Here is a 14,426-nt window from a genome sequence, read left to right as displayed (position 1 = left end):
GCAGCAGCAGCAGCAGCAGCAGCAGCAGCAGCAGCAGCAGCTACATACCAACTGCATGCTGCGAATGACTTCGTTGAGGGCCTCATGCATTTCTTTGGAGGCCTCTAAATCTTGTCTTAGCCGCAGCACTTCTGCCTTCTTCGTTCGGACTTGACGCGAGAGAGCAGCTAGCTGCTGCTGCTGCTGCTGCTGCTGGCGCTGCTGCTGCTGCTGCTGCTGGCGCTGCTGCTGCAGCACAGACCGGCAACGCCGCACCTCCTCTTCCCGCTGCTTTGCAGCAGCGCGACGCAAAGCCTTCTCTTCTTGCTGCTGCACCTGCTTCTCTATCTCCGCTACCTCAGCAGCAGCAGCATCTGCTGCTGCTGCTGCTGCCGCCACCCTCAGGTGTGGTAGGGCCCCCTTCAACGAAGCAGCCTCTGCTTTGAGCTCCTGAAGCTGCACCCAAGACAGCAGAAGCAGCAGTAGCAACAGCAGCAACAGCAGATGATCTTGAGTTGCTAGTGCACCTCCATACACAAGGGTAAGGCTTGCTACCGAATAGCTAGCTGTAGCTAGCTGCTGCCTCCAGATAGCTAGCTGTGGCTAGCTGCTGCCTCCAGTTAGTTAGATAGCTAGCTAGCTAGGGGCCCATGGAGGCTGCAGCTAGCTATTGGGACTAACTGTGACGATCGCCTTAGCTAGCTATTGCCCTGTGTGGCTAGCTGTAGCTACCTGTGGCTACCTGTGGCTAGCTGTGGCTACCTGTGGCCCTCTATGGCTCTCCGTAGCTAGCTGCGTCAGGTGGCTATGGCTAGCTGCGACTAGCTTCAGCTACTTGTGGCTAGCTGTGGCTAGCTGTGGCTATCTATCGCTATCTGTGGCTATCTATGGCTCTCTGTAGCTAGCTATGGCTAGCTATGGCTAGCTGTAGCTAGCTGTAGCTAGCTGTTGCTAGCTGTAGCTAGCTGGTGCACCTGTTTGCAGAGACGCATTTCGTTGGTGAGTTGTTTGTGGGTGTTTCTGGCGGGGAGGAGGCGATCTTCAAATGCCTTTAACTCTGCTGCAGCAGACTTATGTCTTGCTGCTGCTTCTTGAAGGCTTGTCAGAGCCGAACCTAGACCTAAGGGCCCCACCAACATATTGCAGCAAACAGCAGTACAACATGCAATGCAGCAGCAGCAGCAGCAACAGCAACAGCAGGTGCAGCAGCAGCGGCAGCAGGAGCAGCTGCAGCAACAGGTGCAGCAGCATTGGCAGTAACAGCAGCAGCAGCAGCAGGTACAGCAGGAGCAGGAGCAGCAGCAGCAGCAGCAGCAGGTGCAACAGCAGCATGTACAGCAGCAGCAGGTGCAACAGGAGCAGGTACAGCAGCAGCAGGAGCAGAAGCAGGTTCAGCAGCAGCAAGAGCAGCAGCAGCAGGTGCAGATAAGCAGCAGCAGCATCTCACCGCTTGCATAGAGATAGAATTGGTACAGGGCTTTGTCTGTTGCCTTGAAAAGAAAAGTTTTTGCGAGTTCTTGAGGTAGATACACCGCAGGATTAACTAGTTCAAATCTGAAGTGTCTGAGCAGCGCCTGCACTTCTGCTGCTTTTATCTCTCTCTTGCTGCTGCACTGCCCTCCACTACCTTGAATATACCAGCTGCTGCTTCCTGTACCCCACACCGTCTCCTCCTCCTCTACCTGCTGCTCCTGCTGCTGCTGCTGCTCCTGCTGCTGCTGCTGCTGCTGCTGCTGATGGGGCTTGCGGGGAGACCTTTTCTTAACAATTTCGCGCGAGAGGGTGAGGTAGTCCCCATACACCGCATGGCAGTAGGCCCTGTCTACAGGGATAAATGCATCTTTGGTTAGCAGAGACACCCGACTAATTAGCCCTTCTTCTTCTTCTTTTACGGGCCTCAGAGTCTCCTCTTCACTCTCCTCCTCTCCAGCAGCAGCAGCAGCAGCACCAGCAGCAGCAGAAGCGCCAAAGTCCTGGGAGGGGGGGCCCCCAGGGCCCCCGGGGGGGGCCCCAACAGAAGAAAAGTTTGAAAATGTTAAGGATATAACAGCCTTTGAGGGGCCCTCTTCCTTCCAGTAGTCTCTGATATATTCAAACAAACGAAGTGTCTCCCCGCTCCTTACAAGTGTTGCAGCAGCACTGCTTCCCTGGGGGCCCCTAGGGGCCCCCCTACCTGGGGGGCCCCCCACAGGTATACCCTCTTCTGATGATGAACGCCAGGGGCCCCTCTCTCCACCACAACAAATAAATATTGCTTTTGCTATTGCAGACTTCCCCTGGCCGTTTCCTCCTAAAAACAAACAAAGACAAAGAAAAAGAAGAGAGATACATTTAAATAAATTAAAAAAGAACAAGAGACAGGGGGCCCCTTTAAACAACCCATGCGGCCCACTTAAACAACCCTTGGGGCCCCCCTTAGGGCCCCTTGGGGCCCCTCTGAAGGGCCCCTTGGGGGCCCCTCTTGAGGGCCTCTTGGGGGCCCCTCTGGAGGGCCCTTTGGAGGCCCCCCTTAAGGCCCCTTAGGGCCCCTTGGGGTCCCCGCTGAGGGCCCCTTGGGGCCCCACTGAGGGCCCCTTGGGGGCCCCTCTGAAGGGCCCCTTGGGGGCCCCTCTGAAGGTCCCCTTGGGGGCCCCCCTTAAGGCCCCTTGGGGCCCCTCTGAGGGCCCCTTGGGGGCCCGGTGAAGGGCCCCTTGGGGGCCCGGTGAAGGGCCCCTTGAAAAGTTTGTGTGTATGTGCTTGGCTTGTTTTAAGGAGGAGTAAATTGATGCTTTTTTGTTTATATTTTTTGTTTATTTACCGAGAATAATATTTGCAGAAGGCGAGGGCCTCCAGTCAAGCAATTCATGATTACAGAAGTCCCTTAGAACGACGCGGGTTAGTTTGCCTGCGCTGCCATAGAAAGGGTCTAACTGTCTCCTTTCTGCAGCAGCAGCAGCAGCAGCAGGAGCAGCACGAGCAGAAGCAGCAGTAGTAGCGGCAGCGGAGGCGGCCGCACGGTGTGGGGCCCCCCTTCCCTGCGATCTCTGGGGAAGCGATGAAAGACGGGAACCAACATCGATCCCACCGATCCCACCGATCCCCAACACCTGCACAGACCCCACATCTTCCTCCGAGTTGTGGGGAGACTCAACGCCACGCCACTCAGGGGTGGAAGCAGCAGCAGCTGCAGCAGCAGCTGTTGCTATTGCTGCTGCTGCTGCAGCTCTTGCTGTTGCTGGGGCTGCCTCTTCAAATGGTTCTGCTGCTGCTGCTGGTGTTGCTGCAGCTGCAGTTGCTGCAGCTGCTGCAGCTGCTGCTGCAGCAGGGGAGACACCTGTCTCTTGCTGTCTCCCTGTAGGTGTCTTGCTTCTGCGGGGGCCCCTAGAGGGGCCCCTTCCCTTCCCTTGTGTGTGCTTTGCTTTGCACTCAGGGGGCCCCTCGCTGTCTGACGAGGAGCAGCAAATAAAGATGGGGGCCCCCTGCGGCTCAGAGGGGGCCCCCCTAGTACCCGATCCCCTCAGTTGAGCAGACACCTCAGCTGCTGCTCCTTCTGCTATCTGATGATGCAGCTGGTTGTCTTGGGGGCTTCCTGGGGGGCCCCTTGGGGGCCCCTCCTCCTGGGGGCAAGGGGCCCCCCTCTCTCCATCTGAGTAATCTGCGGAAGTAGAAGACGCTGCCCGGTCTCTAACAGCAGCAGCAGCGCCACCTTCATCTTCTGCTTGCTTTTTCCTCTTCTGTCTTCTTTTAGGGGCCCCTGTATCTCTTGAAGGGGCCCCCAAGGGGGGCCCCCCTCTGGGCGCCCCCATTACCCTCTTCGGATTCATCTCCCCATCAGAACTATCTGAACTAATTGTTATATGTATGCCCTCAACTGCTTGACGAGGGGCACCCCGAGGGGCCCCCCCAAGGGCCCCCCCAGGGGCCCCCTGAGGAACTGCTGAAGCTCCGTTGGGGGCCCCAGCTCTGCCTTGAGGGGGCCCCTCGGTACCCTCTTCGCTTCTCTCCAGTTTAAGTCTCTTAATAAGAAACCCTGGACGCCCCCATGCATCTTGGGGGCCCCCGGGGGGCCCCCGGGGGCCCCTCAGTGATTTGTCTCTACTCTGCATTTCTTACTGCAGGGGCCCCCTGTTGCAGATACAGAAGAAGGGGGCCCCCCCTTAGCCTGTGAGGGGGCCCAGGAACTCGTAAAGGCATCAAGACAGCAGCTGGAGGGGCCCAACGTTGCTGCTGCTGCATGCTGCTGCTGTGCTGCTGCTGTGCTGCTGCTGCTGTTGCTATGACCGATAAGTAGTCAGCAGCGGGGTAAGGGGCCCCCCCTCCTTCCTAATGCTTTCATTAGTAATAAATCATATAAAGAACAGTATTGAGAATAATAAAAGAAGATATATTCGGAAAAACAAAGATCTAGTATACCAAGGTGGTGGGAGGGCCCCCCTGTGTTACTGGGGGCCCCATCTGCTGCTGCTGCTGCTGCTGCTGCTGCTCCTGCTGCTGCTGCTCGCTAGCCGTCATACGGCCTCACCCTAGAGCGCCTCCATCTCTTCTTGTTTTCTTTTCTTTGCTCTTTTGCTAACAATTAAAAATAGGGGGAGGCATTCATGCAGGGGGCCCCAAGGTCAAGGGGCCCCCAAACACCAAACACTGCTGCAGCAGCAGCTGCAGCAGCAGCAGCAGCAACAACAGGTAAATGCTCCCCCGGGTCAAGGGATCCTTAGCTAGCTGCAGCTTTTCTTTATTTCTAGGGCCTCCAGGCCTGTTGGGGCCCCCAACGGGCCCCCTCAATGGAACTGCAGCAGCAGCTGCTGCTGCTACACCGCAAGCTGCTGCGTGAGGTGTAATACTAGCAGCAAAGGCCTTTCTCTCTCCCCCTCAGCAGCTGCTGCAGCAGCAGGGCCCCCTAAGATAAGCCGTCGACGCCAGCACTGGCAACCCCAAGCCACCCATAGAAGCAGCAGCAGCAGCTGTAGCAGCACTAGCCGCGTCAGCAGCAGGAGAAATATCAGACGCAGCAGCACTTTATTTTCTTTGTCTTGCACACATGAGGCTGCCTTGGGGTGTATACACAGCCTACATTCCAGGCCTTAGTCTGGTCTTGGCCCAGCAACTGCTGCTGCTGCTACATGCAGGCGCGCTGCTGCTGATTGTGCTGCAGCCCCCCCCTGAGTTGTCGGGGGCCCCTGCAGCTCCCATAGTTTCATCGCATCTGCAGGCATTACCCTTAAGCGTTCAGGGGCCCCTGCCGGAGCAGCAGCAGCAGCAGCAGCACGAGCCGCAGCATGTGCCGCAGCAGCAAGAGCAGCACGAGCAGCAGCATGTGCCGCAGCAGCAAGAGCAGCACGAGCAGCAGCAGCAGCAGCATGAGCAGCAGCAGCATGAGCAGCAGCAGCAGCACTCCATTCCTGTAGATGGAAATCATGCAGCAGCAGGGAGTGCTTCTACGTCATCAGGAGTCAGCGAGGGATCCCCAGCTGCTGCTGCCGCTGCTCCTACTGCTGCAGCTACTGTTGCTGCTCCTGCAGCAGAAGCAACAGCAGCAGCAGCAGCAGCAACAACAGCAGGGTCCGGGGATGCGCTGCTTCCGCCGGCAGCTGCAGCAGCTAAGGGGGCCCCTAGCGCACGTGGGGCGCAGGGGTCAGGGGGCCCTTCGGGGGCGCCACCTGAGGGGCCCCCATACACAGGAGGGGGGGCCCCTTATATTTCTGCTGCCGGTTTGCTGCTGCTGTGGGGAGGGTGGGGTATAGCAGCGTTGCTGGTGCTGTCTCCTCTTGGTGCTGTCCCCTTTCTGCAGCAGTGCAGCGCGGAGGGCCACAACAGGGGGGGTTTAGTTGAGGGGCCCCCCTGGGGGCCCCCCTCACAGGATATGGGGGCCCCCCGGGGGCCCCTCGAAGGCCCTAACAGCCAACAGGATCCTGGAGGCCCCCTGTCTCTTAACCCAGGAGACAGTTGGGGCCTCCCGCAGCGGCATGGGGTGTATGTGCTATCGTTCATGACTGAAGTGCTGCCTCACTGTCTCCTTTCTGTCTTAGGGGCCCCCTTAGTGCTGCTTCTAGCTTGGGGGGAGTTTGGGGCCCTCTCAGCCTTCGCAGCGCGCTGGGGGCCCCCCCAGGGGGCCCCCTGCAGATCTCTTGCTCTGGTGAGCGTCGCTGGGTACCCCTTGTGGCTGCTGTCTCTGTTTGCTGTTGCTGTTTGTCTCCTTTTATTTTCTCTATGTACAACGTACCCTCTTGCTTCTATTTGTCTTTGGGGGGGCCTCGCGGGGGCCCTTGGGGGGTTGTGGGGCCCCCTGCTGCTGCGGGGGCCCCCAAGTCGTCAAGCAGGAACTGCAGCAGGTGAAGGATTCAGTAGCAGCAGCAGCAGTTTGCTGCTGCTGCCGGACGGTTTATTACCTGCTGCTGCAGCTGTTTGTCTCGCGGGGGCCTTCTGCTGCTTCAGGAGAACTAAAGCCCTAAAGGGGGCCCTGACCTTCCCAGTAAGTGGGGGCCCCCCCCTTCCCTATTTGTTGCTGCTGTGCAGCAGCTGTACCCTGGGGGCCCCTCTTCTCTTTGCTTGAAGGCCTTCAACGAGGAGGGGGGCCCCCCTCCTGTCTCCCTCTCCCTTCTATCGTTTGTTTCTGCTGCTCCATGGGGGCCCCTAGGGTACGGTAGCCTGTGACTGTGCAGTAACTGTGAGACCCTGAGAGATCTGGGGGCCCCCCGGGGCCCGTCGGAGTGTGTAGGGGCCTCCAGGGGCCCCCTGGTTGTTAGATGTAGTGCAGCAGCAGCTGTACACGCAGCAAGTTTGCTGCAGGGGACAGGGATGTGTGATTTGTGGTGTTATGCTGCAGGAGCTGCTGCTGCAGGGCGTCCGGCTTATTTGCTGCTTCGTAGCTTCGCTGATGTTTATTAGTTGCAGTGGAGCTCGACAGCAGCAGCAGCTGCCTGAAGGGGGGCCCCCCAAGGGACCCTGGGGGGCCCCTGGGGCCCCCGGGTCTCTGACAGGTTTGCTGTCTCCTTCTAACGATGTATGGGCATGCAGAGTGCTTTTAGGTGTCTCCTGTGTTTCTCTTCTTACTTCTCTGGGCCTCTTCTATTGCTCTGTCTGCTGGGGGCCCCCTGAAGTACGTGCAGACGTTCTTTTATGTCGTGCGGCAGTAAGGCGTAAGCCTTTAGGCTTTGAACAAGAAGCAGGGGCCTCCCTTCAGCAGCAGCAGCAGCAGCAACAACAACAGCAACAGCAGCAGCAGTTGCAACGACAGCTGCATCAGCGCTCGGTCCAGCTGGTTTCCCTTAGTTCTGCTGTTGGCTTTTCCCGCAGCAGCAACAGCAACAGCAGCAACAGCAGCAGCAGCAGCAGCAGCAGCAGCAGCAGCGCCAGTGACACGCTGTACGGGGGCCCCCCATACTTAGGGCCTCTCCCCGGTGAGGGCCTCCAGGGTACCGGGGGGCCCCCACCAGGGGGGCCTTCTGGGTTCCTTCATTCAGTGAGGGCTGCCCTTGTGAGATGGCGATTGCTGCTGCTGCGAAGACGCAGCAGCAGAGATGCCGCAGCAATCGGCGTGAGGTAGGGGGGCCCCTCTATGCAGGGGCCCCCTTGGTAATAGGGGGCCCCTATTTACTCTTCTTTTTCCTTTATTCCTTTGACTTTCAGGCCCCTGATGATAGTACCCTTTTATTTGGTCTTAAGGGGCCCCTTGTTGTTACGCTTGCTGCTGCTGCTGCTCACGCTGCTACTGCTGCTGCTACATTTGACGCTGCTGCTGCTGCTGCTGCACACGCTGGTGCTGCTGGTGTTTGTTTCGTAGCGTTGCAGCAGCAGAGACAAACGCTTAAAAAGGAGACAGAAGAGGCAGCAGCAAAATGACCTCATAGGGCAAATGCCAATAAAACAAAGCTGCACATACACCCCAAGGTGTAGCCCTAAAATAATATCTCTGGAGTCACCACACCTTCAGCCCCAGCAATTAGGGGCCCCCCTCTTAGTCCCCTTATGTTCCTGCAGCAGCTGCAGCAGCAGCAGCAATCAGGTGCGAGGCACGGCTACATTATAGAGGAGAGGGGGGGTCCCACAGGGGCTGTTGCATGCAGCAGCAGCTTCTTGTTGCATGAGAATAGCACTTCGGGTGTCTCTGCATGCATGCATGCATGCATTGTGTGTATCTGCATTCATGCATGCATTGTGTATATAGGCATTCATGCGTCCACTATGTGTCTCCGCATGCACCCGTGCATGCACCGTGTGTCTCTGCATGCATGCATGCATGCATGCATGCATTGTGGTGTTTGGGGCTGGCAGACAGCCCGTAGCTCATGCACTGACAACCTCTAATGCCCCACTGCCGTCTGCAGCAGCCACCAACTTGAGGCCCCGAAGGCGAGAGATAAAAGCAAAACACCCCGAACTCCCAGGCACAGCTTTTGCTGTTAAGTGGTCCTGCAGCAGCAGCAGCAGCAGCAACAACAACAATAACAATAGCAGCAGCAGCACAAGGTGCTCAGCAGCAGCCTCAACAACTACCCAGCGGTTGCTGCTGTGTTGTGAAGGCCTCTTGCTGCAGTAGCAGCAACAGCTCCTGTTGCTGCTGGGGCCCCTGTTGCTACTGCTACTGGCCCTGCTGCTGCTGCTACCGCTACTAGCCTTGCTGCTGCTGCTGCTGCTACTGCTGCTGCTGCAGTGTTTCTTGATGAGCGTACCTGGACATATAGATCGAGAAACACTTCCCGCTGCAGAGGGTTTGCTTCGGCGTTTGGTAATGAGAAGAGGCCCCACCTGAGGGGGGCCCCCCCGTGCTGCAGCTGCCACGCAGCAAGGCAGCGTTCAATAAGTGGGCCCCACAGGGGGTGTTGCATATATATTTTCTTGACCCAAGCTTCAATTGCTGCTTTCGCTTGTCTCCAGTCTTCTTCTTTCTTAATATTTAACGAAGTGTCTCTGGAGACACTTATAACGGAGACACCCAGAGACTCACGTACATCAGGTGCGCATCCATCCATCGACTGCAAACAATAATATAGCCAAACACCACTGCCTTCATGGGGGCCCCCTGGGGCCCCTGATGATACATCGGGGACACCGGGGGCCCCCCCTAAATCCCTCGGGCCCCCGGAGGCCTTGGGGCCCCCCGTTGAGGTCTTGGGGGCCCCGGGGGCCCCCGCTAAGTCCCTGGGGGCCCCAGGGGCCCCCCCTGAACCCCTGTGAGATCTGGGGGCCCCCAGGGGCCCCCGTGAGTGCGTAGAGTCACCGAGGGGGCCCCCTGATGCAGAGTCAACAAGTTGGCTTGCGGGTTGTGATGGGTAGGGGTGAGGAGACTTAGGTGTAGGGGGCCCCCCACGGGGGCCTATATGCGAGGGAGGGGGGCCCCCCTTTGTTAGAGAGTTGGGGGCCCCTTGTTTGCTTCCTTGGGGGCTGCTTGTTATGAGGGGATGGCTTGGTTTAGCTGCTGCTGCTGTCTTTGCTGCTGCTGTCTGGCCTCCTGCTGCTGCTTGGCGTGTTGCTGCTGTATGTTCTTCTGCTGCTGCTTTGTGTGTTGTTGCTGTTCGTGCTGCTGCTGCGCTGCCCCTTGCTGCTTCGGTTGCTGCTGCAGCATCCGCCGCTGCTGCTGCACTTGTTCGTGTTGATGTTGCTGCTGCTGCTTCCCTGCCATCGTCCTCTGTTGGTGCTTCGTGGGCTGAAGCTGCTTTTGCTGCTGCTGCTGCTTGTGCTGCTGCTGCTCCTGCTTCTGTCTCTCTTGTTGCCAGTCCTGATGCTTCTGAGTTAATTTCTGCTGTTCTGTTTGCTGCTGCAGTTGTGCCTCCTGTTGCTGCTGTTGCTTCTTTCCCTGCTGCTTCCCCCGTTGCTGCTGTTGTTGCCTGCGCTGCTGGTGCTTGTTTTGCTGCTGCTGCTGCTGCTGCTTTCTCGTCATTCGGTGCTGCTTCTGCTGATGCCTTCCTCGTTGCTGCTGCATCGTCTGCGGCTGTCTCTTTTGCTGCCGATGCTGCTGCTCTTGTCTCTGTTGCTGCACCCACGAATCCTGCTGCTTCTCGCCCTGCTGCTACTTGTGTTGCTGCTGAAGGTATTGTTGTTGCTTGTTCTGCTGCTGCTTCTGTTGCTGCCATCGGCTTTGCTGCTGCTTCTCTTGCTGCTGCTGCTGCTGCTTCTGTTGCTTCTGTTGCTGCTGCTTCTTCTGCTGCTGCTGGTTTTGCTGCTATTTGTTCTGTCGTCCTTCTCTGTGGTGCAGCGGCTGCAGCAGTATTTCTCCTTGCCTCTGCCTGCACTGTTGTTGCTTTTGCTGCTGCTTTCTGTGTTGCTGCTGCTTCACTTTCTGCTGCTGCTGCTGCTGCTTCGGTTGCTGCTGCTGAGAAGCCTTTTCCTGGAGCACAAGAGACCGAGGAGCTACAAGAAGGCCCCGCGCTTGAATCGTGCGCAGCAGACGAAACTGTTGCTGCTGCTGCCTTTGCTGCTGCATTCGTTGCTGCAGTTGCTGCTGCATTTGCTGTTGCATTTGCTGCTGCATTTGCTGCTGCATTTGCTGCTGCTGCCCGGGAAGAGTGTGTCTTGGAGGGAGCAATCACCGCCTCGTTCTTTCCTTCAGATGATGGTGGCTTTCTGCTTCCAGCAGCTGCTGCAGCTGCTGCTGCTGCTGCTGCTGGTGCAGGTGCTGGGGTAACGGTCGGAGTGCCGCTGGTGTCTCCTGTGTCTCCTTTGTGCTGCCTAATGTCGCTTAACTGTCTCCAACCACCCCACACTGTTAAAGGTTCTTCCGAGTCTCCTGCCTCTGGGATCGCCTCCAAAGGAGACGATCCCAGGGGTTGTTCCAGCTCGCTCCTAGGGCCTTGCTGCACTTCGCCTTGCAGTTGAGTGCTTCCAGTCTCTCCCTGCATTTGCTGCTGCTGTAAGAGCTGCTGCAGCTGTCTCCTTGCTGCTGCTGACAGGGGAGGCCTCATGGGGGGCCCATCTGTCCCCTGAACCCACACACACAAACGGCAGCAGCAGCAGCAGCAGCAGCGCAGCACAGCACAGCAGTTATCTGGGGGGCCCCCAATGGTGGGGGGCCCCTGTTGCGAACATCTGAGGCCCCTGAGCCTCGCTGGGGCCCCTCTTTAGGCCTCGCTGGGGCCCCTCTTGTGGGTATAAGGGATAGCTTGAAGGCTATGGGGGCCCCCTCTAGGGGTTATATGTTGTGTTGCTATTATGAAGTTGTATATTTCTTTTTCTTCTTTTATTTTCTTTATAAATGCGTCTGTTCGTCAGCATCACAGTGCATGCAGGGCAAAGGAGACACTTTCTTCTGTCTCCTCAACTTACGGAGACAGTAGAAGAGGAAGGAGACAGAAGAATGTCATCATTAGAGGCCTCCTGGTGGGGCCATGCGCTGGGGTACAGAGGCAGCATATAATGAGGGGGGCCCTTTGCAGCACTCACATACAGAGGGGGGCCCCCCTCCTTTAGCGGGGCATCTTCAGGCTGCTGCTGCTGCCTCGTTGTTAAGGGGCCCCCAGGGGTCTCTTCTATGCTGGCCTGAGAAGGGAGACATAAATTAAATACAAAACAAAACGAACATCAACGGATTCTCAGGGCCTCCATCGACGGCCCCAGGAGACACAAATAAAGCAGTACAGAGCAAAACCTAAAGCTCATCTTCTTTACTTTGCTGTGGGGACCCCCTACCTCTTCAAACCCCACAGAGGGGCTGCTGCTGCGCGTTGCTGCACTAGATAAATCAGTTATAGGGGGGCCCCCTGTGGGATCGTCTTTTATTTCGTATCCAGGGTACAGAGGAAGTGATAGGGGCCCCTCAACGGGGGCCCCCTCAGACTCTAAGGAGGGCGAGGAGACAATAGCGGTGTTAGGAGACAGCTGAATTGTCTCTTGTAAATATTTGCTGCTGGGCTGTTGCTGCTGCTGCCGATGGAGAGCAGCAGAAGGAAGGGGAGGGGAGAAGGTGGGCCCTAGTACCCTTGAGACAAGGCGAAGAGACTGGGGCCCCCAGGAGACACTTGCTGCACGAACTAGCAGCAGCAGCAGCAGTAGTAGTAGCAGCAGCAGCAGCAGCAACAGAGTGGGAAGAACCGCCTGGCGCTGCATCGGCAGCCATCGGGATTGAGTAGAGTTTAAAGACACTCTCAGAAATAAGGAGACACCTGTCTCTTCAATGTTTGTTTGTGCTGCTGGTGTTGGTAGACAGAGGGGAGGAGACAGTCTCTGTGCCTCTCTCAAGGGGAGTGAGGGTTTAGGGTTTAGGGTTTAGGGTTTAGGGTTTATATGCGAAGGGATTGAGGTGTAAGGACATGAAAGACCTTTTATTTTCTTTTATAATAGCTTTTCAATGAAGACAAACAGATGCACATGAGGAGACACCAGAGACAGCCCCAGAGGTCCAGCGGTCTGGTGCTGCAGTGGGCCGGTGTCTGTCTCCTTTGTGTTGAGGTGTATAGGCAGCTTGCTGAGCTGTCTATCTCCTTTTAGTTAAGATATATAAATAAAATGTTTTATAAATAAACAAATTAAAGAGTGTTTAAAGACAAAGGAAATATAAGAAGGCCCCTGCCCCCACGCGGCCTCAGCCTACGTAGGGCCTCACCGAGGGTCTCCGGTGTCTCCTCACCTTCTACTGCATGCAGCCCCAAACAATATTCTGTCTCCTTTTTTCTTTTTTTGCTATTAAACAAAGAAAATGCTGCACTGGAGATACACCTCAACCCACAAGACGAAACATATATATGAGGGTTCCCAGGGCCCTAAAGAGACAGCAAAAGAGAGACAGAGACAGAGACAGAGACAGAGACAGAGAGACAGATATAGAGATGTAGATAGATAGAGATATAGATATAGATATAAACAGAGAAATAGACAGACAGATGTAGAAGTAAAAAAAAGACATAGAGATAGGGGTAGAGGCACAGACGGCAGACCTTGAAGGGGCAATAGAGGGAGAGACAGAGAGACAGAGAGACAACGAGAGAGTTAGTAGCTACAGAGACATTTAGTAGAGAGAGACAGAAGTTAAGCGCATGCACGAAGAGGAGACAGGTGACAGAGGCATCAGAAGTCCTTAAGAGATTTCAAAGTAGGAAAAGAGGCAGCTAAAAAGGAGACAGACACAGCAGCAATCTCAAATATTTGCTGCTATGTGTCTCCTACTGCTGTTGCATAGAGGAGACCGTCTCTGTCTCCCTCCCGTCCTACTGCCTCCTTCTCAGGTGTCTCTGCAGCTCTGAGTAAAGAGACAAATTACTAAAGCCGTATATATATATATATATATATATATATATAAGGATTTAAGTACATACATGTATATATTTAAATAAATAAATATATATGTATATATCTATATATATACATATATATACATGTATATACAAAGGTATTATCTGCAAGTGTTAAGGCTCGTCTCTTGTCTCATGAAGAGACACCAAGGAGACAGATTTTTCTGTCTCTTCTCTGTCTCCTCTGGAGGGAGCTGCTAGCTGCCTAGGGAAGCAAAACATAATTTTAGGTGTACGTACACCTGAGATCTAAAGAGAAGATATAAAGCAGTAAACAAATGCAGTGTCTCCTCAACTCAAGCGGTGAGGAGACAGTGGAGAGACACTTCGTTGCTGTCTGTTGCTGCTGCAGCAGCAGCAGCAGCAGAAGAAGGCAGCAAGAGAAGTAGGAGATGCACACAGGGTACCCAACTAGCTGTCTAGCTAGCTACCTAGCTAGCTACAGCTAGCTAGAGCTAGCAAGAGCTAGGTAAAGCTAGCGAGCTGCAGCGAGCTGTAGCTAGCTAAAGCTATTGAAGTCGCTAGCTAGCGCTAGCTATGGATTTGTATCATCGTTAGTTTAATTATTTAACCTACCTCAACTCTATTTGCTGCCTTAAGACGGCCATAAACCTCCAAATGAAGGTGGGCAGTAAACCCTAAACCCTAAACCCTAAACCCTAAACCCTAATCCCTTTATGTATGGGGAATTCGTTGGTGTCCACCTGAAAGAAGGCCCCGAAACCCTAAACCCTAAACCCTAAACCCTAATCCGTATACTCTAAACCATAAGCTCTCTAAGGGTGGTTGTTACTGTGCAGGTAGTGCTGCTGTGTGGGGCAGGTTAAAGACTAAGAGACCCCACCCTTAAAAGCCTAACAGACAAAAGGAGACAGAAGAAGAGACAGCAATAAGACAAAAGGGGACAGAAGAAGAGACAGCAATAAGCCAAAAGGAGACAGAAGAAGAGGCAGCAATAAGACAAAGGGAGACAATAAAAGACACCGCAAGGACACAGCAGGAGACAGAAGAAGAGACAGCAATAAGACAGCAGGAGGCAGAAATAGAGATAGCAAGAAGATAAAAAGAGACAAAAGAAAGGAGGCAGCAAGAAGACAAAAGGAGACAGACAGAGAGACACAAAGAAGACATTAAAAGGCAGAAGAAGAGACAGCAGTAATGCATTAAGAGGCAAACAGAGCGACACAGAGAAGAAAGGAGGAGACAGAAGAAGAGACACCAGTAAGGCATTAAGAGACAGGGATAGAG

The 14,426-nt window shown here is 55.2% G+C and overlaps 3 protein-coding genes across 3 annotated transcripts in view; 1 reads left to right on the top strand and 2 right to left on the bottom strand.

The window, feature by feature from the left end:
• The window catches only part of EAH_00039800 (chromosome segregation protein, putative), a gene marked incomplete at both ends in the record, with an annotated part of 7,838 nt that extends 3,774 nt beyond the window's left edge, over positions 1-4,064 (bottom strand). Inside the window, 4 exons of the mRNA XM_013395323.1 lie at positions 49-435; positions 954-1,099; positions 1,607-2,269; positions 2,777-4,064. Of these exons, the coding sequence (XP_013250777.1) occupies positions 49-435; positions 954-1,099; positions 1,607-2,269; positions 2,777-4,064 (2,484 nt within the window). The remainder of the gene's footprint in view (positions 1-48; positions 436-953; positions 1,100-1,606; positions 2,270-2,776) is intronic.
• Positions 4,065-4,996: 932 nt separating this feature from the next.
• EAH_00039790 (hypothetical protein, conserved) lies at positions 4,997-7,797 on the top strand (the record flags this gene model as incomplete). The annotated part of the gene is made up of 4 exons (XM_013395322.1): positions 4,997-6,091; positions 6,782-6,935; positions 7,089-7,417; positions 7,585-7,797. The coding sequence occupies 4 exons, from the start codon at positions 4,997-4,999 to the stop codon at positions 7,795-7,797; spliced, it is 1,791 nt and encodes a 596-aa protein (XP_013250776.1).
• A 444-nt stretch (positions 7,798-8,241) lies between these two features.
• On the bottom strand, positions 8,242-12,007 carry EAH_00039780 (hypothetical protein; the record flags this gene model as incomplete). Its single annotated transcript, XM_013395321.1, has 6 exons — positions 8,242-8,367; positions 8,562-8,627; positions 8,907-10,874; positions 11,218-11,430; positions 11,581-11,729; positions 11,869-12,007. The coding sequence occupies 6 exons, from the start codon at positions 12,005-12,007 to the stop codon at positions 8,242-8,244; spliced, it is 2,661 nt and encodes an 886-aa protein (XP_013250775.1).
• Positions 12,008-14,426: the final 2,419 nt, after the last annotated feature.

The sequence above is a fragment of the Eimeria acervulina genome, genomic scaffold (genome assembly GCF_000499425.1).
Source record: "Eimeria acervulina Houghton genomic scaffold, Eah_scaff473, whole genome shotgun sequence".
Taxonomy (NCBI): Eukaryota; Apicomplexa; class Conoidasida; order Eucoccidiorida; family Eimeriidae; genus Eimeria; species Eimeria acervulina.
The sequence above is the reverse complement of the archived record's forward strand: the minus strand, read 5'-3'. Positions and strand labels throughout refer to the sequence as shown.